Source organism: Somniosus microcephalus, chromosome 8 (genome assembly GCF_052327205.1).
Source record: "Somniosus microcephalus isolate GS21.2 chromosome 8, FLI_Smic_1.0, whole genome shotgun sequence".
In the NCBI taxonomy this organism is placed as follows: domain Eukaryota; kingdom Metazoa; phylum Chordata; class Chondrichthyes; order Squaliformes; family Somniosidae; genus Somniosus; species Somniosus microcephalus.
The window spans coordinates 121,819,362-121,844,857 of record NC_140994.1 but is presented as its reverse complement, the minus strand read 5'-3'; the positions used below and the strand labels follow the sequence as shown (position 1 = coordinate 121,844,857).

Here is a 25,496-nt window from a genome sequence, read left to right as displayed (position 1 = left end):
ATAAATTCACTGAGCCATCAGTGGGGGCAGGGAGGGAGGTGGGTGGAGTTTGAGTGCCAGATCAGTTGCTGAGGCTATACAAGAGTGATTTGAGGGTAACTGTCCTCTGATTTTCTTTCCGCTCCTATGGGAAATGTCTGATAGCAAAATACTGCAGATGTTGGAAATCCGAAATAACAACAGAAAATGCTGGAAAAACTCAGCAGGTCAGGCAACATCCGTGGAGAGAAATTTGAGTTGACGTTTCGGGTTTGACCCTTCTTCAAAACTGGAGAGAAAAGGAACTAGATCGAAGGCAGGGCTGCGATCGGACAAAAGAATAAAAGAACCAAAAGAAGTAAAAGAGATTAGAAGCTAGACGAGATGGTAATAGGCTGGGATTAGGTGTAAAGTGTACTGGCAGGGCAAAAGATAGCTGCCAGGTGTGAGAGAGAAACAAAAGGAAAGGGGGGGGGAGGAAAGGAGTGGAAAAATATAAGTAAAAATGAAATAGGGGCCAAGGTTATGATCTGAAATTGTTGAACTCGATATTGAGACCGGAAGGCTGCAGAGTGCCTAATCGAAAGATGAGGTGCTGTTCCTCGAGTTTACGTTGAGCTTCCGTGGAACAGCACAAGAGGCCAAGGACGGTGAGGTCCGAGTGGGAATGGAGCGGTGAATTGAAATGACAGGCGACCGGAAGCTCGGGGTCACCCTTACGGACTGAACGGAGGTGTTCCGCAAAGCGGCCACCCAATCTGCGTTTGGTCTCCCCAATGTAGAGGAGACCGCATCGTGAGCAGCGAATACAGTATACTAGATTGCGAGAAGTACAAGTAAATCGCTGTTTCACCTGGAAGGGGTGTTTGGGGCCCTGGACAGTGGGGAGGGGGGAGGTATAGGGGCAGGTGTTACATCTCCTCCGCTTGCACGGGAAGGCGCCAGGCGAAGGGGAAGGGCTGTTTGGGGTGATAGAGGAGTGGACTAGGGTGTCTCGGAGAGAGCGGTCCCTGCGGAATGCTGAAAGGGGAGGGGAGGGGAAGATACGTTTGGTGGTGGGATCACTTTGGAGGTAGCGGAAATGCCGGAGGATGATCCGTTGAATGTGGAGGCTGGTGGGGTGAAAGGTGAGGACAAGGGGAACCCTATCGTGGTTCCGGGAGGGAGGGGCAGGGGTGAGGGCAGAGGTGCGGGAGATAGAACTGACACGGTCGAGGGCAGTGTCAACCACGGTAGAGGGGAATCCTCGGTTGCGGAAAAAGGAAGACATGTCTGAAGCACTGGTGTGGAAGGTGGCATCGTCGGAGCAGATACGGCGGAGGCGGAGAAACTGGGAGAATGGAATAGAGTCCTTACAGGAAGCGGGGTGGGAGGAAGTGTAGTCCAGGTAGCTGTGGGAGTCAGTGGGCTTGTAGTAAATATTGGTCGATAACCTATCCCCAGAGATGGAGACGGAGAAGTCGAGGAAGGGAAGGGAAGAGTCAGAGATGGACCATGTGAAGGTGAGGGAAGGGTGGAAATTGGAGGCAAAGTGAATGAAATTGTCAAGTTCGGGGCGAGAGCAGGGAAATGTCTGTCTCTTGCTCATCTTTGCCCTGCAGTGAGTTGCCTAGAGACCCTACAAGGCTTGTGTAGAAGTCACATAGGGTCTCAGATATGCTGTGTTGCCATATTATCCCGCTTGAACAACCCTTCCAGCAAGGACTGTTATTTGTTAAATATTGGGAAGACTGAAGCCATTGTCTTGGGTCACCGCCACAAACTCCATTCCCTAGCCACTGACTCCATCCCTCTCCCTGGCAACAGTCTGAGGCTGAACCAGACTGTTCACAACCTTGGTGTCGTATTTGAGCCCGAGCTGAGCTTCCGACCACATATCTGCTCCATCACCAAGACCGCCTACTTCCACCTCCGTAACATCGCCCGACTCCGCCCCTGCCTCAGCTCACCTGCTGCTGAAAACCTCATCCAAGCCTTTGTTACCTCTAGACTTGACTATTCCAAAGCTCTCTTGGCCGGCCTCCCATCTTCCACCCTCTATTAACTTGAGCTCATCCAAAACTCTGTTGCCCGTATCCTAACTCGTACCAAGTCCCATTCACCCATCGCCCCTGTGCTTGCTGACTGACATTGACTCCTGGTCCAGGAACACATCAATTAAAAAAATTCTCATTCTTGTTTTCGAATCCCTCCATGGCCACACATTTCCTTATCTCTGTAAACTCCTCCAGCCCTGCAACCCTCTGAGATCTCTACGTTCCTACAGTTCTGGCCTCTTGCGCATCATGACCTTTAGTCGTTCCACTATTGACGGCCCTGCCTTCAGCTGCCTCGACCCTAAGCTCTGGAATTCCCTCCCTAAACCACTCCACCTCTCTACCTCTCCTCATTTAAGAATACCCTTAAAACTTACCTCTTTGACCTCTTCTGGTCATCTGTCCTAATGGGCCAGAAATTAGGATCGGGGGCTTGCCGCGCGTGCAAGCCCCCGATGTGCACTCACCCGGCGCGCCGACATCTGAAGCCTGGGCCTGCTTGGAATTCCTGTCATAGGCCCGGTTCAGCTGTCGGCGCGATGTGCTTGCCTGATCCAGTGGCGTAGTTAGTGCGATGTGCCGTCTGGGATCAGGTGAGCACTGTGCAGCCAATCAGGGGAGGGGTAACTTCATTCATGAGTTTGAGAGTAAGAACTGTCAAACTCATGAAAAGTACGGGCGCCCAAAAGACTAGTTTAACTTTAAATAAAATTTTAAAAAACATCCCAATAATTAAATAAACTATAAATAACTTTAAAAAACTATTTTAAACAATTAATCAAATTTTTGAAAAAAATAATTTTTTAAGAAATCAGGTCTAAAAATAAACTTACCTTACTGTAAAGTCCTTAAAAACAATAAAGCTGTGGAAAAAATGTTATAATTTTAAATAATAGACCACTTACCTTCAAGAATCAAGTCCTTACGTCTCCTTTTTATATGTCTAAAAAGTTCAGGCCCTTGCACACGGGCAAACCTGTCAAAAAGAAGGAAGTTCAACGCGTGCGCGCAGAGTCCTGCGCACATGCGTTGGACCTCTGAACCCCTTGGAGGAAATGCCGGTTTCCCGCGCATGCGCTGTGCATGCTGAAATCCGGCACTTCCAACGGGCCCACGCGTGAGTACACCGACCGTACTCACGCGTTGGGACCGGAATTACTGGCCCAATATCTCCTTACCTGGCTCCGTGTCTAATTTTGTTTAATAACACTGCTGTGATGCACTTTGGGACATTTTACTGCGTTAAAGTAACTATATAAATGCAAATTGTTGTTATGTGCCACTTTCCCCAATAAAAACACCTCCTCAAACTTGGTGGCAAGGGTTAATCTATTTAGTGTTGTACGCAGTTGGTCTGTTCATTCCATAAGGGTTTGGTCTTCACGTGAGCTGTCATAAATTGTTGGAAGATGCACCATCTTCAAGAAAAAGTGTTTAGCATACTTCTTTGTTTACAGCCGTGTAAGGCAATGACCCATCCCACCAAAATGCATTTCTGTGTCCCAACAAAAATGACAGATAACTCTCCCCAAACAAAAAATATTTTCATGAAGACAGTGCCTGAAAGTAACATTAATCTATGGGGGTAACAGAAATAAATGATGCTTTATTGTGACCTGCAGAATCTGACTCTTCTCTTTTTGTTCCTCTAGTAAACTTTGACCATTTCCAGATCTTAAGAGCAATTGGCAAGGGCAGCTTTGGGAAGGTAAGTGAATGTCACCACTTCGCAATGTCACAAGTCTGTGCTGATGTCTATAGAATGATCGATTTTTCTTCTGTATTACAGCAATGTCTTATCACACCATAATGACTCATATAAAACCGGTTCACCAACATCTTTCTATGCTACAATACCTACAAATTAATTTTGTATTGGAGCAAATATGACCAGATAGCTCCCTCCCCCGGTGCCAGTGACTCACTGGACAGTGTGTCTCAGAAGTGTATTTTACCATGGAATGCATCACAGTCAAGCATAATGCCACCCTCACCCAGTTCTACTTTCCAGCAAGTGTCATTCAGGATTAATGAGGGAACTGTGGCTGAAGTGTTTTGTTTCCTTTCCCTAGCCCAAGCTAATTGTACAGATGCCACCTGGGCAGAGAGTGGGTAACGCAGCAAAGACTAGGGATCGAATCTGGATCTGGCTGGTGCAAATAATGATTTTCCAATGCTCATTAATGTTAAGCAATATACAGTGGGAAGAGTGTTGGCGCACACAGACACACGCGCTTTCTCACAGACTCACGCAAACTCTCTTTCACAGACACAAACACACTCACTCTCTCACAGACTTACACACACACTCTCTCACAGACACACTCTCACAGACTTACACACACTCTCTCACAGACTTACACACACACTCTCTCACAGACACACTCTCACAGACTTACACACTCACTCTCTCACAGACTTACACACACACACTCTCTCACAGACTTACACACACACTCTCTCACAGACACACTCTCTCACAGACTTACACACTCTCTCACAGACACACTCTCTCACAGACTTACTCTCTCAGACTTACACACACACTCTCTCACAGACACACTGGCCCAGTAATTCGGGTCCAAATGCGTGAGTACGGTCTGGGTACTCACGCATCTGGCCGGATGAAATGCCGGCGTTCAGGAAACACCGTGCATGCGGAGAACGCCGGCATTTCCGGTCCTCTGAACGAAGGGGTTCAGAGGCACAGCGCGTGCGACTGCACAGGCAGCGCTTGCACAGTGAACTTCGTCGATTTCATTCATGGATTCAGTGAGGTTAAGTCCTTAAAGGTTACACTTGAAAAAAGCATGTGTAAAGTTGTTTCAAGGCTGTGGAGGAAGATATATTTTATCGTGGAGCTTTTGAAAGGCAATATTTTTGTTTGGAAAAGTGAGGAAGGTTATTTTAAGAAATGCTGAGGTTAGTTTTAAAGTTTAAATTTTTTTTTTTAAACTGGTTTTCAGTACGGTAGGTAGAAGGAGCAATTGTGGCTGTGTGAATTGAATGTGAGAATGAGTGTTCTAAAATGAGTAATGTAACATTTCCAACACTTTTAAGAAAGAAACTTTTCATCAGTAGTAAGTAATTATGTATGTATGTCCGCATATATTCCTTTACATATATGTATGTATGTTTTATATTCCTTTACTTATGTGTATGAATGTATGTTTTTAATTATGATTTTCCAATAAGTTACTTTCTCTGAAAGTCATAATTAAATACATACATTCATACACATAAGTAAAGGAATATATACATACACGCAAAGGAATATATACAGACATACATACATAATTACTTAAAAGAATGTATTACTGATGAAAAGTTTCTTTCTTAAAAATGTTGGAGTCATTTTCACATTTAATAAACACAGCAAATTCAATTCACATAGCCACAATTGATCCTTCTACCTACAGTACTGAAAACCCGTTTTAAAAAACAAAAATAAACTTTAAAACTTACCTCAGCATTTCTTAAAATAACTTTCATCCCTTTCCCAAACAACCGCAGCCTCTGGAGCAACTGTACCCATGCTTTTTTCATGTGTAAGTTGTAAGGACTTGACCTCACTGAAAGCATGAATGAAAGCGGCGAATTTTACTGCGCACGTGCTGCCTGTACAGTCGCACGCGTTCTGCCTCTGAACCCCTTCGTTCAGAGGACAGGAAATGATGGTTTTCCCCGCATGCGCTGTGCATGCTGAAAACCGGCATTTCCTCCGGACAGACGCGTAAGTACCCCGACCGTACTCGCGCGTTTGGAAGGGAATTACTGGGCCAACATTTTACATGTCAATAAAATGAAAAATTTAACAATTGCACGATTTGCCCCCTCGCATCTGCGACTGAGGGTCCAAGGAGGTGCATTGCGCAACAGGTCATCGTCGTACGTACTCTCACACTGTTCCCTTTTGGGAACTGTATGAAGTGGTGGAAGGATTTCTGGCCACGTTAACACTCCTTCCGTGACCATAACCATCTTCATACCAGCCATTAGGGTGGTTAGTCCTATGGCGTGAGGGTTTTACGGGCTCCCACAACCCATCTGAGGGGGGGGGGGGCCACCCACACCCGCGGACGCAAGTATCCCGCTGGATGTCCACCCAGAATTTATAGTTGGAGCTCCGACTCCACTTGCCGGGACTGTCTGGAGCGGGGTTCGAAACCCTACTCCTTCTGGCCCAGCGGCGGGGATGCTTACCGCTACGCAAAAGGCCCACTCCGCGCAAAAGGTGACACCCATACGTTTCCTGCGCCTTTTCCCTCCCCCGTGACTGGAGTCCTATGCTGCCACTTGAAAGACCAAGCTATCATCTGTCCTTTTTGCGGCGCCTTTGACTTCTCATTACCAATGATGAGCAGGCGCTGCGCCTCCACCTCGTTGAGGAGATTGCTGAGGTCATCATGAGTTCAATTGTGAGTTCTTTTAATGCCGTGAATTGTGCTCATTCCAGCCATTTCACGTTGCTAATCGGATTGGGCCTTTGGCGTAGCGGTAGGATCCCCGCCGCTGGGCCAGACGGGGTAGAGTTTCGAACTCCGCTCCAGACAGTCCCGGCAAATGGAGTTGGAGCTCCAGCTCTAAATTCTGGGTTGACATCCAGTGGGATATTTGCGTCCGTGGGTGTGGGTGGCCCCCCCTCCTTGTATAGCTTGTGGGAGCCCGTAAAACCCTCCCGCCATAGGACTAACCCCCCTCATGGCTGGTTCAAAGATGGTTACGGTCACGGAATGAGTGTTAATCACGGCCATAAATCCTTCCACCACTTCATACAGTTCGCCAAAAGGAAGACACGTATGACGATGACATTGGTAAATAAATAAATGGAATAAAAAAAATTATTTTAGGGCTTTTAAAAGTCTTTAATTGCTTTAAATCTGTTTAAAACTACTTCAGATTCTTCAAAATAATGTAAACGTTTTTAAAAGTTTATAAAAGTTACCAAAAGCTTCATAAAAATACCAAAAACCTATTTAAAATGCTGCTTTGCATGTAAAAATGCTTAGCTGCTTGTGAGAAACATTGGGGGCGTGTCCTATTAAACTGAGACCTCAAGGGGCGTGTCTCACTTGCACAGCGCGCTCCAGGCTTCGCGCTGGCTGCACTCCTGGGCGGCGTGACGTCAGACGCTGCCCGGGATTCTTCTTTTTCAAACTCGAATTGCAGGCGTCCCTGGAGGTGAAATGTCAGCGTGTCGGGTAAGTGCATATACGGGGCTTGCACGCGCGGCAAGCCCCGGACCCGAATTACTGGGCCACTCTCTCACAGACTTACACACACACACTCTCTCACAGACTTACACACACACACACACACTCTCTCACAGACACACTCTCTCACAGACTTACACACACACACACACACACACACTCTCACAGACACACTCTCTCACAGACTTACACACACACACACACTCTCTCACAGACACACTCTCTCACAGACTTACACACACACACACACTCTCTCACAGACACACTCTCACAGACTTACACACACACTCTCACAGACTTACACACACACACACACTCTCTCACACTCTCACAGACTTACACACACACACACACTCTCTCACAGACACACTCTCTCACAGACTTACACACACACTCTCTCACAGACTTACACACACACACACACTCTCACAGACACACTCTCACACTCTCTCACAGACTTACACACACACTCTCTCACAGACACACTCTCACAGACTTACACACACACACACACTCTCTCACAGATACACTCTCTCACAGACTTACACACACACACACACACACACTCACACACTCTCTCACAGACTTACACACACACACACACTCTCTCACAGACACACTCTCTCACAGACTTACACACACACACGCACTCTCACAGACACACTCTCTCACAGACTTACACACACACACACACACACTCTCTCACAGACACACTCTCTCACAGACTTACACACACACACACACACTCTCTCACAGACTTACACACACTCACACACATACACATACTCTTTCTCACATTCTCTCTCACAGACATGAACGCACACTGTCACAGACTTAAACACTCTCTCTCACACAGACTTACAAACACACTGGGGGAATTTCAACTCCAAAAAACGGGTGGGTTGGGGTTGGGTGGGAGGTTAAAGTGTTAAAAATGTGAATCCCGGCTGCAACCCGCCTCCAACCTGTCCATTTCATGTTTAACTGTGGCTGGCTGGGGATCCCAGGCCTCGGGATTTCTGGCAGCTGCAGCGAGGCGAGGACAGCCTTGGGGAGCAACCCTTGTGGGCCGGGAGGATGAGAGGAGCAGGAGTGCTTCCTCCCGGCTCCCAGAGCTCCCCCACCATCAGACGCGATGCACCGCACCTCACCCCCCCACCCAGATCAGAACTTGCCACCCGGTCGGTGACCGCACCCCTTCCTGGGGACCGGATCCCCACCCCCCTGGGCCCTGGGCTTGGGGCTCGCACCTTGGGACTGGTAGGGAAACCTGCCCGTGATGTCACTTGCACACTGTGAAGTTAAAACTCCACAGCGAGCGGGGAAACCCAGAATTCTGTGTTTCCCATGCTCTACTGCGCCAACCACCGCCCCCCCCCCCCACTTCCGGCGGGTCTAAACGTCAACATTTCGGCCACTGTCTCTCTCATACACACACACAGACAGTGGGTGAGGAATCCTGGTATTATCAAATAGTTACCCAGGAATACGGAATAGGGAAACTTGACTGTTGGCACTTTAATTATTGGGAATCCACTTCCAGTCAAGGATTTAATGTTAATGTATGAAGCAGAAAAGGGACCATTAGAGCTCTGTAGCCAGGTGGCAAATCACTAGGCAACCAAAGTCAGTTTGATATTGTGGTATCTTGAGGTGGCCATAGGTGGAGACAGACACAGGTTAACTCCTTAACATGGTTTAATCAACACTTGCACATAAAAGCTTCTGCCATGAGGCAGCAAAAACAAAGAGTACAACCAGTACAGATCAGACTTAACTCAGGAGAGCAATTGCCACAGCACCACCTGGTGGATCAGGTTACTCATAACCTCCCAGGTTACTACACTCCTCCCCGCTTAAGATTGCCATATGCAATTCTTAAACAATAACCCTTACTAGGTACTACGTTTTAATTAACCAGTATGCTCTAACCATGGTTAACCCCTGACTAATTTAACAGGTTTGTATAAGTCTTTCTGGTTGCTTGCGAATCCTTTGTGAACGTCTTAATTCCACTTGTGGTGGATTCTCAGATTCATTCACACTTGAGATTGGAGTAGTCTCTGATGTAGGTTTGAATTTGTCCCGCTGTGGCCTGGCAGTACCAGTGTCCACTGGCACCTTATAAGCCGTGCTGGTTCCTGGAACAGCCTCCTCTACTGCCCTTTGTTCCATCTGAGGCAGTAACCTGGGAGGTTATGAGTAACCTGATCCACCAGGTGGTGCTGTGGCAATTGCTCTCCTGAGTTAAGTCCTTAATGTCCTTGTTAGCCATCTCCATGGCTTGTGCTTTTTTAAGTGCCGTCTCAAACGTTAATCCTTCTTCTGACAGCAACCTTTGCTGTATACTGTCGTCATTAACTCCGCATACTAGTCTGTCCCTTAACATGACTGTGAGCGCATTTCCAAAATTACAGTCCTGTGCGAGCTTCCGAAGCTCCTCCACATACTCAGTAACGCTTTCTTCCGGCCTCCTAATCCTCGAATTGAATTTCCATCTCTGTACTATTTCACTAGGTTTCGGATTGAAATGATTCTTTAGTAGACTCACCAACTCGTCAAAAGATTTTTCTCCTGGCCGCTCCGGGCTCAGCAGATTCCTCATCCGTGTATAGGTTTACGCTCCCACACAACTCAGTAAAATGGCTCTTTTCTTTTCAGCACTGTCCACCTCGTTTGCCATAAAGAAATGGCCCAGTATTTCACAATACTCCTCCCAAGACTGCGACTTGCTGTCAAAAGGTGCCACGGAGCCTACCGTTCCTGCCATCCTTGGAGTCCAGTCACTTCAGCCAAAAAATCAAACTCCGTTTCGACTCCCGCGGCCTAGCCTCGTGCTTTTCCGACTAGTTTGCTAACCAACCCGAGCAACTCTTCCGAATACTCCAAAACTCTTCCGTCCTTTATTCTCGTCGCCATATGTGGTATCTTGAGGTGGCCATAGATGGAGACAGACACAGGTTAACTCCTTAACATGGTTTAATCAACACTTGCACAGAAAAGCTTCTGCCATGAGGCAGCAAAAACAAAGAGTACAACCAGTACAGATCAGACTTAACTCAGGAGAGCAATTGCCACAGCACCACCTGGTGGATCAGGTTACTCATAACCTCCCAGGTTACTACAGATATAATCGAGAACACATATTGACATTGTGTCATCCCTGCAGACCATGGTGAATTTTGAACTCTGTGCGGAGGGAGACAAATTAATGGTTCAGTTATTTATTCCCAAGGACCTTTAACATTTGTATTGTGGACTGAATATAAAGCAAAAGGGAAAAATTATTTCAAATCACCTCACTTTAATGTGGTAAACTGACATTTAGTTAATTTGTACCTAGGCAACTAAAATGCCATCATATGAATGTCAAAGCAGCTGGTTAATGGAAGTTCCCTAAAAAAAAACCCATTAAGAACACAGTGCCCTACTTGCAGAAGGACATAGGGAAATGCCTGCAAATGCCAAGAAGTAATAGAAGATATAATAGCAAAATACTGCGGATGTTGGAAATCTGAAATAACAACAGAAAATGCTGGAAATACTCAGCAGGCCAGGCAGCATCCGTGGAGAGAGAAACAGAGTTAACGTTTCAGGTCTGGGACCCTTCATCAGAACTGGAAAAAGCTGGAGATGTAACAGATATTAAGCAGGTGCAGAGACGGGGGGGGGGGGGGAGGTGGGGGTTTAGGAGAGGAGGAGGGAATAGAAAGAACATCCTGTACTTTTGTAAGAGGCAGGAAAGATAAAATGTTGCAAATGGGAATGGCAAAAATCATACTGCATGAAAAATGGGGGCAGGGATAATTATCTGAAATTGTTGAACTCTATGTTGAGTCCGGCAGGCTGCAAAGTGCCCAATCAGAAATTGTTGAACTCAATTGATTGGTCATTTGCAGCCTGCCGGACTCAACATTGAGTTCAACAATTTCAGATAATTATCCCTGCCCCCATTTTTCATGCAGTATGATTTTTGCCACTCCCATTTGCAACATTTTATCTTTCCTGCCTCTTACAAAAGTACAGGGTATTCTTTCTATTCCCTCCTCCTCTCCTAAACGCCCCCCACCCGCTGTCTCTGCACCTGCTTAATATCTGTTACATCTCCAGCTTTTTCCAGTTCTGATGAAGGGTCCCAGACCTGAAACGTTAACTCTGTTTCTCTCTCCACGGATGCTGCCTGGCCTGCTGAGTATTTCCAGCATTTTCTGTTGTTATTATAGTAATAGAAGATAACCAGCCTATTAATGGGCCAGAAATTCCAGGCCAGAAGCGTGAGTGCGGTCGGCTTACTCACGCTTCTGGCCGTTGGAAATGCCGGCGTTCAGCACGAACAGCGCATGCGGGGAACGCCGGCATTTCCAGACCTCGAGCGCGTGCGACTGCACAGGCAGCGCTTGCGCAGTGAACTTCGTGGATTTCATTCATGAAATCCGTGAGGTTAAGTCCTTAGAAGTTACACTGAAAAAAAGCAAGTGTAAAGTGGTTCATTGGCTGCGGAGGAAGATATATTTTATCGTGGAGCTTTTGAAATGCAATATTTTTGTTTGGGAAAGGGAGGGAAGTTATTTTAAGAAATTTTAAGTAAGTTTTAAAGTTAAAATTTTTTTTTTTTTTTAAAGGGTTTTCAGAACGGTAGGTAGAAGGAGCAATTGTGGCTGTGTGAATGGAATGTGAGAATGAGTTATGTATGTATGTCCACATATATTCCTTTACGTATATGTATGTATGTTTTATATTCCTTTACTATGAATGTATGTTTTTAATTATGATTTTCCAATAAGTTACTTTCTCTGAAAGTCATAATTAAATAATACATTCATACACATAAGTAAAGGAATATATACATAACACGCAAAGGAATATATACAAACATACATACTTTCAGAAGCTCCACGATAATAAATATCTTCCTCCGCAGCCTCTGTAGCAACTGTACCCATGCTTTTTTCATGTGTAAGTTGTAATGACTGGACCTCACTGAAAGCATTAATGAAAGCGGCGAATTATACTGCGCACGCGCTGCCTGTGCAGTCGCACGTGTTCTGCCTCTGAACCCCTTCGTTCAGAGGACAGGAAATGCCGGTTTTCCCCACATGCACTGTGCATGCTGAAAACCGGCATTTCATCCGGCCAGATGCGTAAGTACCCCGACCGTACTAGCGCATTTGGAAGGGAATTATTGGGCCAACATTTTACATGTCAATAAAATAAAAAATTTAACACTTGCACGACTTGCCCCCTCGCATCTGCGACTGAGGGTCCAAGGAGGTGCATTGCGCAAGAGGTCATCATCGCACGTATCCTCACACTGTTCCCTTTGGGGAACTGTATGAAGTGGTGGAAGGATTTATGGCCGTGATTAACGCTCATTCCGTGACCGTAACCATCTTTGAACCAGCCATTAGGGTGGTTAGTCCTATGGCGGGAGGGTTTTACGGGCTCCCACAACCCATCTGAGGCGGGGGGGGCCACCAACACCCACGGACGCAAGTATCCCGCTGGATGTCCACCCAGAATTTAAAGTTGGAGCTCCGACTCCACTTGCCGGGACTGTCTGGAGTGGGGTTCAAAACCCTACTCCTTCTGGCCCAGCGGCGGGGATGCTTACTGCTACGCAAAAGGCCCACTCCGCACAAAAGGTGACACCCATACGTTTCCTGCGCCTTTTCCCTCCCCGTGACTGGAGCCCTATGCTGCCATTTCACGTAGCTAATCGGATTGGGCGTTTGTCATAGCGGTAGGATCCCCGCCGCTGGGCCAGATCAGGGTAGGGTTTCGAACCCCGCTCCAGACAGTCCCGGCAAGTGGAGTCGGAGCTCCGGCTCTAAATTCTGGGTTGACATCCAGTGGGATATTTGCGTCCGTGGGTGTGGGTGGCTCCCCCTCCTTGTATAGCTTGTGGGAGCCCGGAAAACCCTCCCGCCATAGGACTAACCGCCCTAATGGCTGGTTCAAAGATGGTTACGGTCACGGAATGAGCGTTAATCACGGCCATAAATCCTTCCACCACTTCATACAGTTCCCCAAAGGGAACAGTGTGAAGACATGTATGACGACGACATTGCTAAATAAATAAATGGAATTAAAAAAATTCTTTTAGGGCTTTTAAAAGTCTTTAAATTGCTTTAATTCTCTTTAAAACTACTTCAGATTACTCAAAATAATGTAAACATTTAAAAAAGTTTATAAAAGTTACCAAAATCTTCAAAAAACTTCCAAAAACCTATTTAAACTGCTGCTTTGCATGTAAAAAAGCAAAGCAGCTTGACAGAAACATTGGGGGCGTGTCCAGTGAAACTGAGACCTCAAGGGGCGTGTCTCACTTACACTGCACGCTCCTGGGTCCGCGCTGGCTGCACTCCTGGGCGGCGTGACGTCATACGCTGCCCGGGAATGTGCTTTCAATTTCTCCAAGTTCAGGCGTCCCAGAAGCTGATCGGCAGGAGCGCGGGGTAAGTGCAAATACAGGGCTTGCACGCGCTGCAAGCCCCGTTCTGGAATTTCTGGCCCAATGATTCTCCTGGTATTGCTCTCTGCACATTCATTTTCTTCTACAAACCTTGATTTGAAGCCAGTCTGTAGGCTTTCTATCACAATGGAAGCATGCTCATGCTGTGAGAGCCTGTGCAGTAAGTCATGCAATATGTATTGTACTTGGCCTCTGCACCTTAATACAAATCGATGTTTGAAGAGCTGCAACATTATATCGTTCCACTAAAACAAGCAGCAGTTTTAAAAACAAATGCAGGTGTGATTATTTTCTATATGCACTTTCAATGCAGCATCTAGCTGAGGCCCTAAAGTGGTTTGAGACATCTCCAAGATGCGATAAGGCACCTTTTTTCCTGTCAGTAGCTGTGACTATTTATATTGGTGGAATATGTTTGATAGAACTATATGGGACAATGTTTGTTATCAAGAGAGTCTGAAAAAAGGCAATAGTTTATTGATTAGGATACTGTGTAAAGTAAATTGCTGTCTTCTGGTCAGGTTATTCCTATTGAGCACAATCTAGTCAGACTGATTTTAAATTAGGAGTAAATTGATGTGATATTCAACTGGTGTCTGAACAAATGTCCCCAGACCAAACATCCCAGCTAAACATACGCAAGTTGTGATGGAAGCAACATTTATTAGCGAAGGATCATTTTGAATAGGTTTTGAAAAATAAATGAACAGCAATATTTTAAATTATTAGCATAGCAGAATGACTAGGTGACACATCAGCATAATCAGTAAATGTTCTTCCAATGAAAACAGAATATCACAGGCTCCAATATCTGTTCGGCCAGCTTATTTTAGCCAAAGTTTAAAAAATAAATAAAAACTAACAAGGCCATACTTGCCCCCAAATCATTCAGTCCATCTGTGCCCTCCCCCACTTTACCCACACCAGTCCGATAAATTGAGGGAGCAGCAGCGATGTCTCCCGCCATTGTCCAGTCTAACTCCAGAGACAGTCAGTGTAATGTGACTGTATCTTAAACAATGGCCCTGAAATTAGGATCGGGGGCTTGCCGCGCGTGCAAGCCTCCGATGTGCACTCACCCTGCGCGCCGACATCTGAAGCCCGGGCCTGCTTGTATTTCCTGTCACTGGCCCAGTTCAGATGTCGGTGCAATGTGCTTACCTGATCCAGCGGCGTAGTTAGTGCGATGTGCCGGCTGGGATCAGGTGAGCACTGTGCAGCCAATCAGGGGAGGGGAAACTTCATTCATGAGCTTGAGAGTAAGAACTGTCAAACTCATGAAAAGTATGGGCTGCCAAAACACCACTTAAACTTTAAATAAAATTTAAAAAAAACATCCCACTGATTATATTAACTATAAATAAGTTATAAAAAATATTTTAAATTAATCAAATTTTTGAAAAAAATATTTTTTTTAAAAATAGGGTCTAAAACTAAACTTACCTTACTGTAAATTCTTTAAAAATAATAAACCTGTGGAAAAAAATGTCTAAATTGTACTAAAAGACCACTTACCTGTAAAACTAAATACTTACGTCTGGTTTTTCCACGCGTAAAAACCGGAGGCCTTTACACTCGGGCAACTCTGGAAAAAAAAAGGAATTTCACTGCGCACGCGCTGCATCACAAGTCGCACGTGTTCTGCCTCTTAACCCCTTGGGTCAGAGGACAGGAAATGCCGGTTTTCAGCGCATGCGCTGTGCATGCTGAAAACCGGCAATTCCTCCGGGCACATGCGTGAGTACCCTGTCTGTACTCACGCGTTGTGACAGGAATTACTGGGCCATTATGAAGCAGTCCGCCTGGGAGTAGACGGAGTGATCATTGTCAACAGCTTTCAGGAAAGGGGAATGCGAGAAAATTGGACGTAGAAGTAAAAAATAAAAGGAATGTAATGTTCCCCTATATTACAGTCCCCGCCACTTAAAAAAGGTCCACGTTTAAAATGGGTGGCCGCTTTTATTGGCAAAAAGCGATAGCATTTAGCCATTTGCGTTAACGCCAATTTCACAGTTGCCGGTTATAGCATTTTAAGTGCTTCGTTTATTTCAGGCAGAAACAGCTGTGCTTAACTCACTCGTTTGCACCTCGCAGTCTTGATCTGCAACATTCTTGTTACACTCTTGTGAATTACATAAGTTTTCTGAGTTATGAAAAGCAGAACTCCCCGAATTGTGTTTTTATTTGTCTTTTAATTTTCCTTCTCTATATTTTCAGCCTGAGAAACATACCTGTCTGTCCCTGTTCCGAGGGCCCCTCAGTGATTATCGACAGCCCTGGCTGTGCACACACCAGGCCAATCCCCAGTAAAAGCAGAGTTTTTCTTCCCCAGCTTCATAAGTCTTTTAAGGAGCTTGAATTTTATTGCATACAATGAATGACAGCAATCTTGAAATGGTCTACCCACTGTATTCCGACCTGGAGGGGTGTGGGGGGGTCAGTTTGTGGCCAGTTTTGCGGGTAGGGTCTGATTCGGGAGAATTGAATCTTAAACCAGCGTAAAAGATCACGGAAAACACAAGCGTAAGTGGATTGGGTGTTTTAAATTCCCTGATCTTTTGCGCTGCTTCGGCCGATTCCGCCCGGATTGCACTGGAATCTGGGCGGCAACAACCCCCCCTCCCCATTTCTTTCCTGATTTGTGAGCAACACTGTGAGGAATGAACACTTCGGCTCATTCTTGTATCTTGTGTTTATCGGGCATTCCCAAGTCAGGTGCTGGGGTGAACATAAGAACATAAGAAATAGGAGCAGGAGTAGGCCAATTGGCCCCTCGAGCCTGTTCCGCCATTCAATAAGATTATGGCTGATCTGATCCTAACCTCAAATCTACTTTCACTCTCCATCCCACCCGAACCCATCTCCCGGGAGAGGTGAAAAACCAGATAAAAAACCCAATGGCCAATTTGGGAGAAAAAATCTGGGAAATTCCTCTCCGACCCATCTAGGCGACCGAAACTCATCCAGGAGATCACTCTGTCCCTGTATTTCCTGCAGTACTTACCTTCTATTATGTCCGTGTATAATTGAGACATGGATTGCAGGAGTTGATTATAACAAGTCTTTACTGAATGGAGACAACCTGGAAACTGAAACTACAGAAGCCTGCTAGGGCCTTTTATACAGGGGTGGTCACTGCCGGTACTGCAGTCTGAGACCAGTTATTCCCTTAAAGGTACATACACAACAATTCCTCCCCTTTTAGATAAACAGTACACAACATTCATTTAACAACTAAATAATAACTAATTACAATTACAATTACGGTTGCTAGATACATTGGTTGAAGTTAAGCAATTATAAGTTCAGTCTTTGAGGAGGCTTCCTGATTCTGTCTGTGTTGAGTCTGTGTGTCCCAGTTATGCTTATTATAAATCACTGGACACAGACAACAAGAATAACTTTAACAGGTCTTTACTATTCGGAGGTCAGGGCTGAACTGCCCAGCAAATCACTACACAACGTTTATATACTGGTGTGGTCACCACCGGTATTACAGTATACAGCAGCCAAGAGAAAGTAGTACATCTCTTAAGGTAGTTCTCTTAAGGTGGAACAGGTTACATACACCACAATCCTCCCTTTTTAGCTTAACAGTGTATATCCCCATTTAACATAACATAATAACATATATATATATATACAACTTCATGCAAAACAGTTCAAAGATTCAGTCTCTGAGGAGGCCTCCTGATCCGAGTTGGATAACGCCTTTCAGGGGTCTCTGATTCTCGTTGCTGGGGTGACTCATCTAGTTGATCTCTTATGGATTGGACATCATCATCAGGTACATTCACTTCTGAGGTAGATGCTTCAGGTTCACTAACTTCTTCCACGGTTGTCTCTGCCGTAACCATGGGTTCGACCCTTGTTCTCGATTCTACCAGTTGGTCAGCATGACGTCGTATTACATTTTCACCAATATCTACCGTGTACATCAGGGGTCCTTGTCTGGCCCGAATTGTTCCAGATTGCCATTTCTCATTTTTATAGTCCCGGGCTAACACTGGTTGTCCTATTTCTTTCAATCTGGTGAGCACCAGTTCCAAATTTGCAAGGTGTTCCTCATCATCATCTCCTGTAATCAGAATATCGTCCAGGTAACATTGTGTGCCTGGAATTCCCTGTAATACCTGCTCCATGTCCCTCTGCCAAATTGCTGGAGCCGATGCCACTCCAAAAACCAATCTATTATACCGATACAAGCCTCTATGCGTGTTGATCGTGAGATACTGGCGTGACTCTTCCTCAACTTCCATCTGTAAGTACGCCTGCGCCAGGTCTATCTTGGTGAAGTGTTTCCCGCCAGACAACGAAGCGAAGATATCCTCAATCCGCGGAAGCGGATATTGCACCGTGTGAAGCACCGGATTAACAGTGATCTTGAAATCTCCACAGATGCGAACCTTCCCCGGTTCCCCCGGCTTGTTGCTCGATGAACGCTTCATGACGGGAACAATGGGCGTGGCCCACTCACTCCAGTCCACCTTAGACAGTACTCCTGAACGTTCTAGCCCTTCCAGCTCAGCTTCCACAGCAGGTCGTATCGCATAAGGTACCGGTCTGGCTTTGAAAAATTTCGGGTTTGCATGTTCTTCAACCTTGATGTTTGCCGTAATTCCTCTCAGTGTTCCCAGTCCCTGTTGGAACACCTCTTTAGCATCGTCCAATATTCTGGACAATCGTTTAGGTCTGACATCTTTTTTACCGGAATCTACCGTTAGTGCTTTTAAGGAATGCCAGTCCATATTTATTCTCCTGATCCACTCCCATCCCAGTAGTGGTGGACCTCCCTCAGGTAGCACATATAAGTCCATTCCTCGGCTTTCTTTGCCCTTGTGGACCACCTTTACCTTTATCTTTCCGATGAGGTATACTCTTTGCCCCGTGTATGTTTTCAATACAATCTCCGTATCCCGTAGGGGAATATGTGGGAATAACCTTTTGTAATCTTGCTTATTCATGACCGTCAATGCCGATCCAGTGTCCAATTCCATCTTCACTTGGACTCCTGCTATCTGAAGTGTGACCCAGATAGTTTGGAGGTCTGCTTCATTACCCACATTGTGTACTCTTAGACAACCCAGTTCCTTACTGCTGGAGTCTGAATCTGACTTCTGTTCATCCGAACTGTTCTCTGTCACCTTGTGTACCTTTCTGCACTTTTCCTGCGGTGACTTTTTGTTGCTGGTCTTCTTTCCTGACCGGCATACTTTAGCTATGTGACCAAGCCTGCCACATTTTCTGCATTCCTGATTTTTGAACCAGCACTGGTTCTGATCGTGCGTTGTCTTTCCACAACGATAACACTTTACTGCACCCAAGGCCATTTGATTGGTGCTGAGTTCCGATGACCTTAGCTGCATTTCCGCAGTGCCTCTCGCTGCGGCTTCGTGCGATGCTGCAATAGTGACAGCTTTATCAAGCGTAAGATCATTCTCCTCTAGCAGTCGCTTTTGTGTTCCTTCTTTTAACAATTCACACACAAATTTATCTCTCAGCGCATCTGCTAGTCCTGTTCCAAACTGACAGTACTTTGATAGCTTACGCAGTTCAATTAAGAATTCAGCGTTGCTTTCTTCTTTCAGCTGCGTTCTTCTGTAAAATTTAAATTGTTCCGCTATCAGCAGCGGCGTGGGGTTTAAATGATTTTTAAGGACAGTAACAATATTCGCGAAAGTCTGATCCGCCGGTTTATCTGGTGATACAAGGTGCTTCAATAGCCCGTACTTCTTCGCACCCATTGAGTTTAATAAGGTTAGTGCTTTCTTATCATCTGGTACCTCATTTGCTTTACAATAAACTTCCATGCGTTCTACATACGTGGCCCAATCTTCGACATCGCTATCAAAAGCATTGATGTTACCATGTTTAGGCATCCTTGCAAGTTTCTTTAAATTTTCTTTTTCCCAAAATGGCGGCTTCATGCGCTTGTCTTCTTCCCCCGCCTACTAAAATGGCGGCTTCCCGCGCTTGGCGGTTTTTCCCGCGCTCGTCTTCTTCCCCCGCCGACTACAATGGCGGCTTCCCGCGTTTGCCTTCTTCCCCCGCTGGCTGCAGTGGCGATTGCCGTGCTGCTGCCGTTCTCGCCTCCCCAGCGGTTCTCAATTCCCCGACGCTGCTTTTTGCTCCCCCGCGGTTCCCGTGGGCGTTCACGCTTCCCCTGCTGTTGCGCCTCTCAGCCCCGCTTGCAGGCCGGTCCTTTACACCGGCTGCGGTTGAGTTCTCCGCGGTTCTCGTGGCCTTAATGCTGCCCCAGTCGCTGCGCCTCTCGGCCCCGATTGCAGCCCGGCCCTTTTCACCGGCCGCGGTCGAGTTCTCCGCCCTTTTTCCTCCATTTACCCTCCCCTACTCCACAGCCAACGCGGCCGACTTTCTGCTCGTGTCGCTGATCGGCTTACCCACCACCGTGGTAGAAGGGATGATCACTGCCTGTCGCTGATGGAGGGCTTCGTGGTCAGAATTTTTTCTTTTTAACCCGGGTTCTCGATGCCTCCCGTGCGATGTGGTGCTCAGCAGGATGATGAGGGCGGATGCCTCTTCTCGACGCCCGTTCTGAGGACGAAGCTGCCTTGGATGTAAAACTGCCGCAGGGTAAGATCGGACTCGTCGCCACTGTTGAGTCTGTGTGTCCCAGTTATGCTTATTATAAATCACTGGACACAGACAACAAGAATAACTTTAACAGGTCTTTACTATTCAGAGGTCAGGGCTGAACTGCCCAGCAAATCACTACACAACGGTTATATACTGGTGTGGTCACCACCGGTATTATAGTATACAGCAGCCAAGAGAAAGTAGTACATCTCTTAAGGTAGTTCTCTTAAGGTGGAACAGGTTACATACACCACAGTCTGGATAACGCCTCTTTGGGATATCAGGTTCTTCTGGTAAGGTTGAGTCGGGATCAATGTCGTTGTTTGGTTTGCCTGCTTCCAATATCACCGATTCTGCGGTAGATGCAATTGGTACTTCGGTTTCATCGTCAGGTGTATCAGATCGTGGTGTGGAGTTGACGTTTTCCAGTGACTCTAGAATCTGGTCAGCATGGCGTCTTACAATGCTCTCCCCAACGTCCACGGTATACATTAGAGGTCCTTGCCGTGTACAGATCGTTCCTGGCTGCCATTTTTCTATGCGGTAGTCCTGGGCCAAAACTGGTTGACCTATCTTAAAACTCCTGGTCGGCCTCTCATTCATATTCTGAAACTGCCTGTTCTCCACATCTCTTCTGACGTTTGGCTTAACCAAATCCAAGCGGCATCGTAGTCTTCGATTGAAGAACATCATGGCTGGAGTTTGGTTGGTAACCGCATGTGTCGCATTCCGGTAGGCAAACAAGAAGTTATCCACCTTGTGTTGTAGGGGTATATCTTCATTACACATTGCCTTGATAGCCTTCTTGAATGTTTGAACAAACCTCTCGGCCAATCCATTAGTGGCTGGATGATATGGGGCGGATGTGTAATGCTTAACACCATTGTTCTTTAAGAACCTCCGGAACTCTTCAGACACAAACTGTGGTCCATTGTCAGAGCAAATCTGTTCAGGCAGCCCATTCCTGGCGAATATGGTTCGTAAGACTGTGATAGTTTTTTCTGTGGTGGTTGAGGACATTTTTATTACCTCTGGCTACTTTGAATGTGCATCCACTGCAATTAAAAACATCGAGTCCATAAAGGGACCAGCAAAATCAACGTGCACCCTTTGCCATGGAGATGAGGGCCACTCCCACGGATGTAGCGGGGCTTGTGGTGGGGCGTTTTGGACCTTCTGGCATCCTGTACAGCTCTTGGTCATCGCTTCGATTTCTCTATCGATTCCCGGCCACCACACAAACGCTCTGGCTAAGTTCTTCATTTTTACCCCTCCAGATGACCCTCATGAAGCTCATTGAGCACTCTATCCTTCAATTTGGGTGGAATTACTACTCTGGATCCACACATCAAGGTTCCTCTGCACATTGACAGCTGTTCTCTTCTCGGCGAGAATGCTGGCAGCAGTGGTTCGCCATGTGCTGGCCATCCCTTCACTGTTAAATCATAGACCCAGGAGAGTGTCGGGTCATTTCGTGTTTCCTTTTCTATGTTTGCATTCGTCACAGGGAGACATTCGACTATAGTCGAGTGGAATAACTCCACTGGATCCACTGCCAGTTCTTCTTCCGCCGTCGGCAACGGTAGGCGCGACAATCCATCAGCATTCCCATGCTGTTTAGTTCCTTTGTACTCGATGACATATTGGTGAGCCCCTAGGAAAAGGGACCACCTCTGTAGCCGTTGTGCCGTCTGATGCACTATCAACAACACCAAAGACTACGAGTTGAACTTATACGAAGTAGGCTTTTATTGACTAAGAACTGGAGCATGCCTCTGCTAGTGGATCCATCCTAAGAGCTCCCGGGGGAAGGGTGGTGAGTCACCTTTATACCCGGGCTTAGGGGTGGAGCCAGGGGCGGAGACATGCCCGGACCTGTACAGAGTTAACAGTGGTTTACCACACCGTCATTATCGGTACGCCCTTCTGAGGGTTGAAAATGGAGACGAGAGGTTGATGATCAGTTAGTAAAGTAAATTTCTGACCGTGCAGGTAGTGATTGAACTTCTTCACCCCCCACACCAGGCTGAGGGCCTCTCTGTCAATCTGGGCGTAGTTACGCTCGGCTGAAGTTGAACGAGCGTGATGCAAAAGCTATCGGCCTCTCTGAACCATCAAGGAATTTATGTGACAGTACCGCCCCAATGCCGTAGGGAGACGCATCACACACCAGTCTTATCGGTAGTGATGGGTTGTAGTGAGCCAATACTTCTCTTGAAGTGATTAGGTCCTTACTCTTCTGAAAGGCCCGCTTGCATTCATCGCTCCATTTCTATGCTACACCCGTTCGTAGTAGGGCGTTCAGTGGATGCAGAATTGTGGACAAATTCGGCAAAAACTTATGGTAGTAATTCACCAATCTGAGGAATGACCTCAGTTGCGACACATTTTCAGGCGCTGGAGCCTTAACTACCGCTTCAATTTTGTCAGGGGACTTATGCAACCCCTCTTCATCAATCAAGTGGCCGCAATACGATACCTGTTTCTTAAAAAACTCGCACTTGGGGCGATTGGCTTGTAGCCCATGTTCACGTAGTCCAGTGAGCACCTGCTCTAGGTTGGCAAGGTGTTCACTGTCATCTTCACCTGTCACTAGGATGTCGTCCAAGTAACACTGAGTCCCTGGAATCCCTTGCAGGACTTGTTCCATCGCTCTTTGCCATATCGCCGGAGCCGATGCTACTCCGAATACCAGTCGATTATACTGGTAAAGACCTTTGTGAGTGTTTATCGTGAGATACTTCCTAGAGGATTCTTCAACCTCCATCTGCAAATATGCTTGTGCTAGGTCAATTTTTGTAAAACGCTCCCCTCCAGATAGTGAGGTGAAGATATCTTCTATCCTTGGAAGAGGATATTGTACTGTGTGAAGGACTGGGTTCACCGTCACCTTGAAGTCCCCACAGATGCGAACCTTCCTTGGCTCCTCAGACTTATTGTTTAACTTTTTCTTCATGACAGGAACGATGGGTGTCGCCCACTCGCTCCAGTCTACCTTAGATAACACGCCTGCATTCTCCAGATTCTCCAGCTCTGCCTCGACGGCTGGGCGAATTGCATATGGTACCGGTCTTGCTTTGAAAAACTTAGGAATTGCATTCTCCTCTATTTTTATCGAGGCGGTTACGCCTTTAAGAGTGCCCAGTTCTTGTTGAAATACCTCTTTGGCGTCAGCTAAGATTGTTGACAATCGTCCAGGAGTGACGTCGTCATCCTTTTTACCAGCCACCGTCAGTGCCTGAATGGAGTGCCAGTCTAAACTTATCTTTCTGATCCATTCACGTCCCAATAACGGTGGTCCACCATCTTGCAGAATGTAGAGATACAATTTCCGTATTTTCTTGCCGTTGTATTCGACAGGCACCCTTATTTTTCCTCTGGGGTATACTTTTTGCCCCGTATACATCCTCAAGACAATGGATGTCTCTCTCAAGGGTATGTGTGAGAATAGCCGCTCATAGTCTCGTCGATTCATGACAGTTAGAGCTGATCCTGTATCCAATTCCATTTTGACTTGGGACCCTGCTATCGTGAGGGTGACCCAAATGGTTCGGTGATCCTCTTTTGCGATTACGTTGTGAAGTTTGAGACAGCTTAGTCTCTTGTTCCCGGATTCACTACCGCTCATCTGGTCTTCGGAACTACTGTCCGTCATCTTTTGTACTTTCCTGTACGGTTCCTTAGTAGCCTTTTTGTTGTCGTTGGTCTTCTTCCCAGACCTGCAAACTCGTGCAATATGTCCCATCTTTCCGCATTGCCTGCATATTTTGTCCTTGGACCAGCAGTCCTTCTGGTCATGGTTTGTTCTGCCGCAGCGATAACATTTTGCAAATCCCCGTGTCATTTCGTGGGTGCCGTATTCCTGTGGCTTTTGTTGTATTTCTGCAGCTCCCCTTGCTGCTGCTTCATACGATACTGCCACGCTGAAAGCCTTATCTAGCGTCAGCTCTTTCTCTGAGAGTAACCTCTTCTGGGTTCCTTCACTTAGGAGTCCACAGACAAATTTGTCCCGTAAGGTATCTGCCAGTCGTGCTCCGAACTGGCAGTGCTTTGATAGCTTGCGTAGTTCCGTAAGGTAATCAGCATTGCTCTCATTTTTATGCTGATTTCTCCTGTGGAATTTAAATCTTTCTGCTGTTAGCAGCGGTGTAGGATTTAGGTGTTCCTGAAGGATAGCAACAATTTCGTTAAAACTCTTCGCCTTCGGTTTGGCTGGAGTAATCAGGTCCCGCAATAGGCCGTACGTTCTTGCGCCCATTAAATTTAGCAATACCGATGCCTTTTTCTCATCGGCTATTTCGTTTGCCTCGCAATATACCTCGACTCTTTCCACATACGTGGTCCAGTCTTCTATTGCATTATCGAAGGCAGTGATATCGCCAGTCTTTGGCATCTTGAAAATCTAAGATGGCGCCTCCCGCGCTTTGCCTTCGTCCCCGATGGATCAAAATGGCGCCTCCCGTGCTTTTCCTTCTTCCCCGCCGAGTTAAGATGGCGCCTCCCGTGCTTTTCCACCGCTGCCGCTGCTGCCAACGCTGTTGCTGGCGATTATATTTATTTTACTATCCTGTAATGGCGACGCCCTATGGTCTTCGCGCCTCCCCGATCGCTGCTGCCAACGCCGCTCTCCGCGGTATTTTTATTTTTCTATCGCGCTTCAATATTTGCTCCGTTAATTGAAGAACCATTCCCGTCGTGGAGCGGACCCTCTGGGACACTTCCCTCCCTCTTCTTAGATCCGAACGCTGCCCGGCTGCGAAGCACCGGCTGCGCCCTGTGTGCTCCACCCTCTCTCTCTCTTTGCTTCCTGACTCGCTGCCCGGCCCCGTTGCAGAGCCACCCGATCGAGCTCTAGCCCGCCGCAGCCCAGGAAGGATCAGTGCAGTACCTGCCACCAGCCCGACTAGCTGGGAAACCACAGACTGGAGACCAAGCCTGGCTCTCGACAGTCTCTCCTGCACTTTTCAATTTGATAATTTGGAGGGCGGTTGCCCACGGTCGACGCCCGTTTCTCGAGTTTCTTTGGATTATTATTTTTTTTTTTTTCTTTTGGCTTCGACCTTCAATAACATCGTCTGAGGTGCTGCCGAGTTGCAGGTAAGTTCGTTTCTTACTCGTCGCCAGTATTATGTCCGTGTATAATTGAGACACGAACTGCAGGAGTTGATTATAACAAGTCTTCACTGAATGGAGACAACC

General features: G+C 46.6%; 1 protein-coding gene across 1 annotated transcript in view; it reads left to right on the top strand.

Moving 5' to 3' along the window:
- The window catches only part of LOC147113767 (serine/threonine-protein kinase 32A-like), a 653,668-nt gene that overhangs the window by 141,130 nt on the left and 487,042 nt on the right, over positions 1-25,496 (top strand). The window contains exon 2 of the mRNA XM_085995084.1: positions 3,668-3,723. Within this exon, the coding sequence (XP_085851210.1) occupies positions 3,668-3,723 (56 nt within the window). The remainder of the gene's footprint in view (positions 1-3,667; positions 3,724-25,496) is intronic.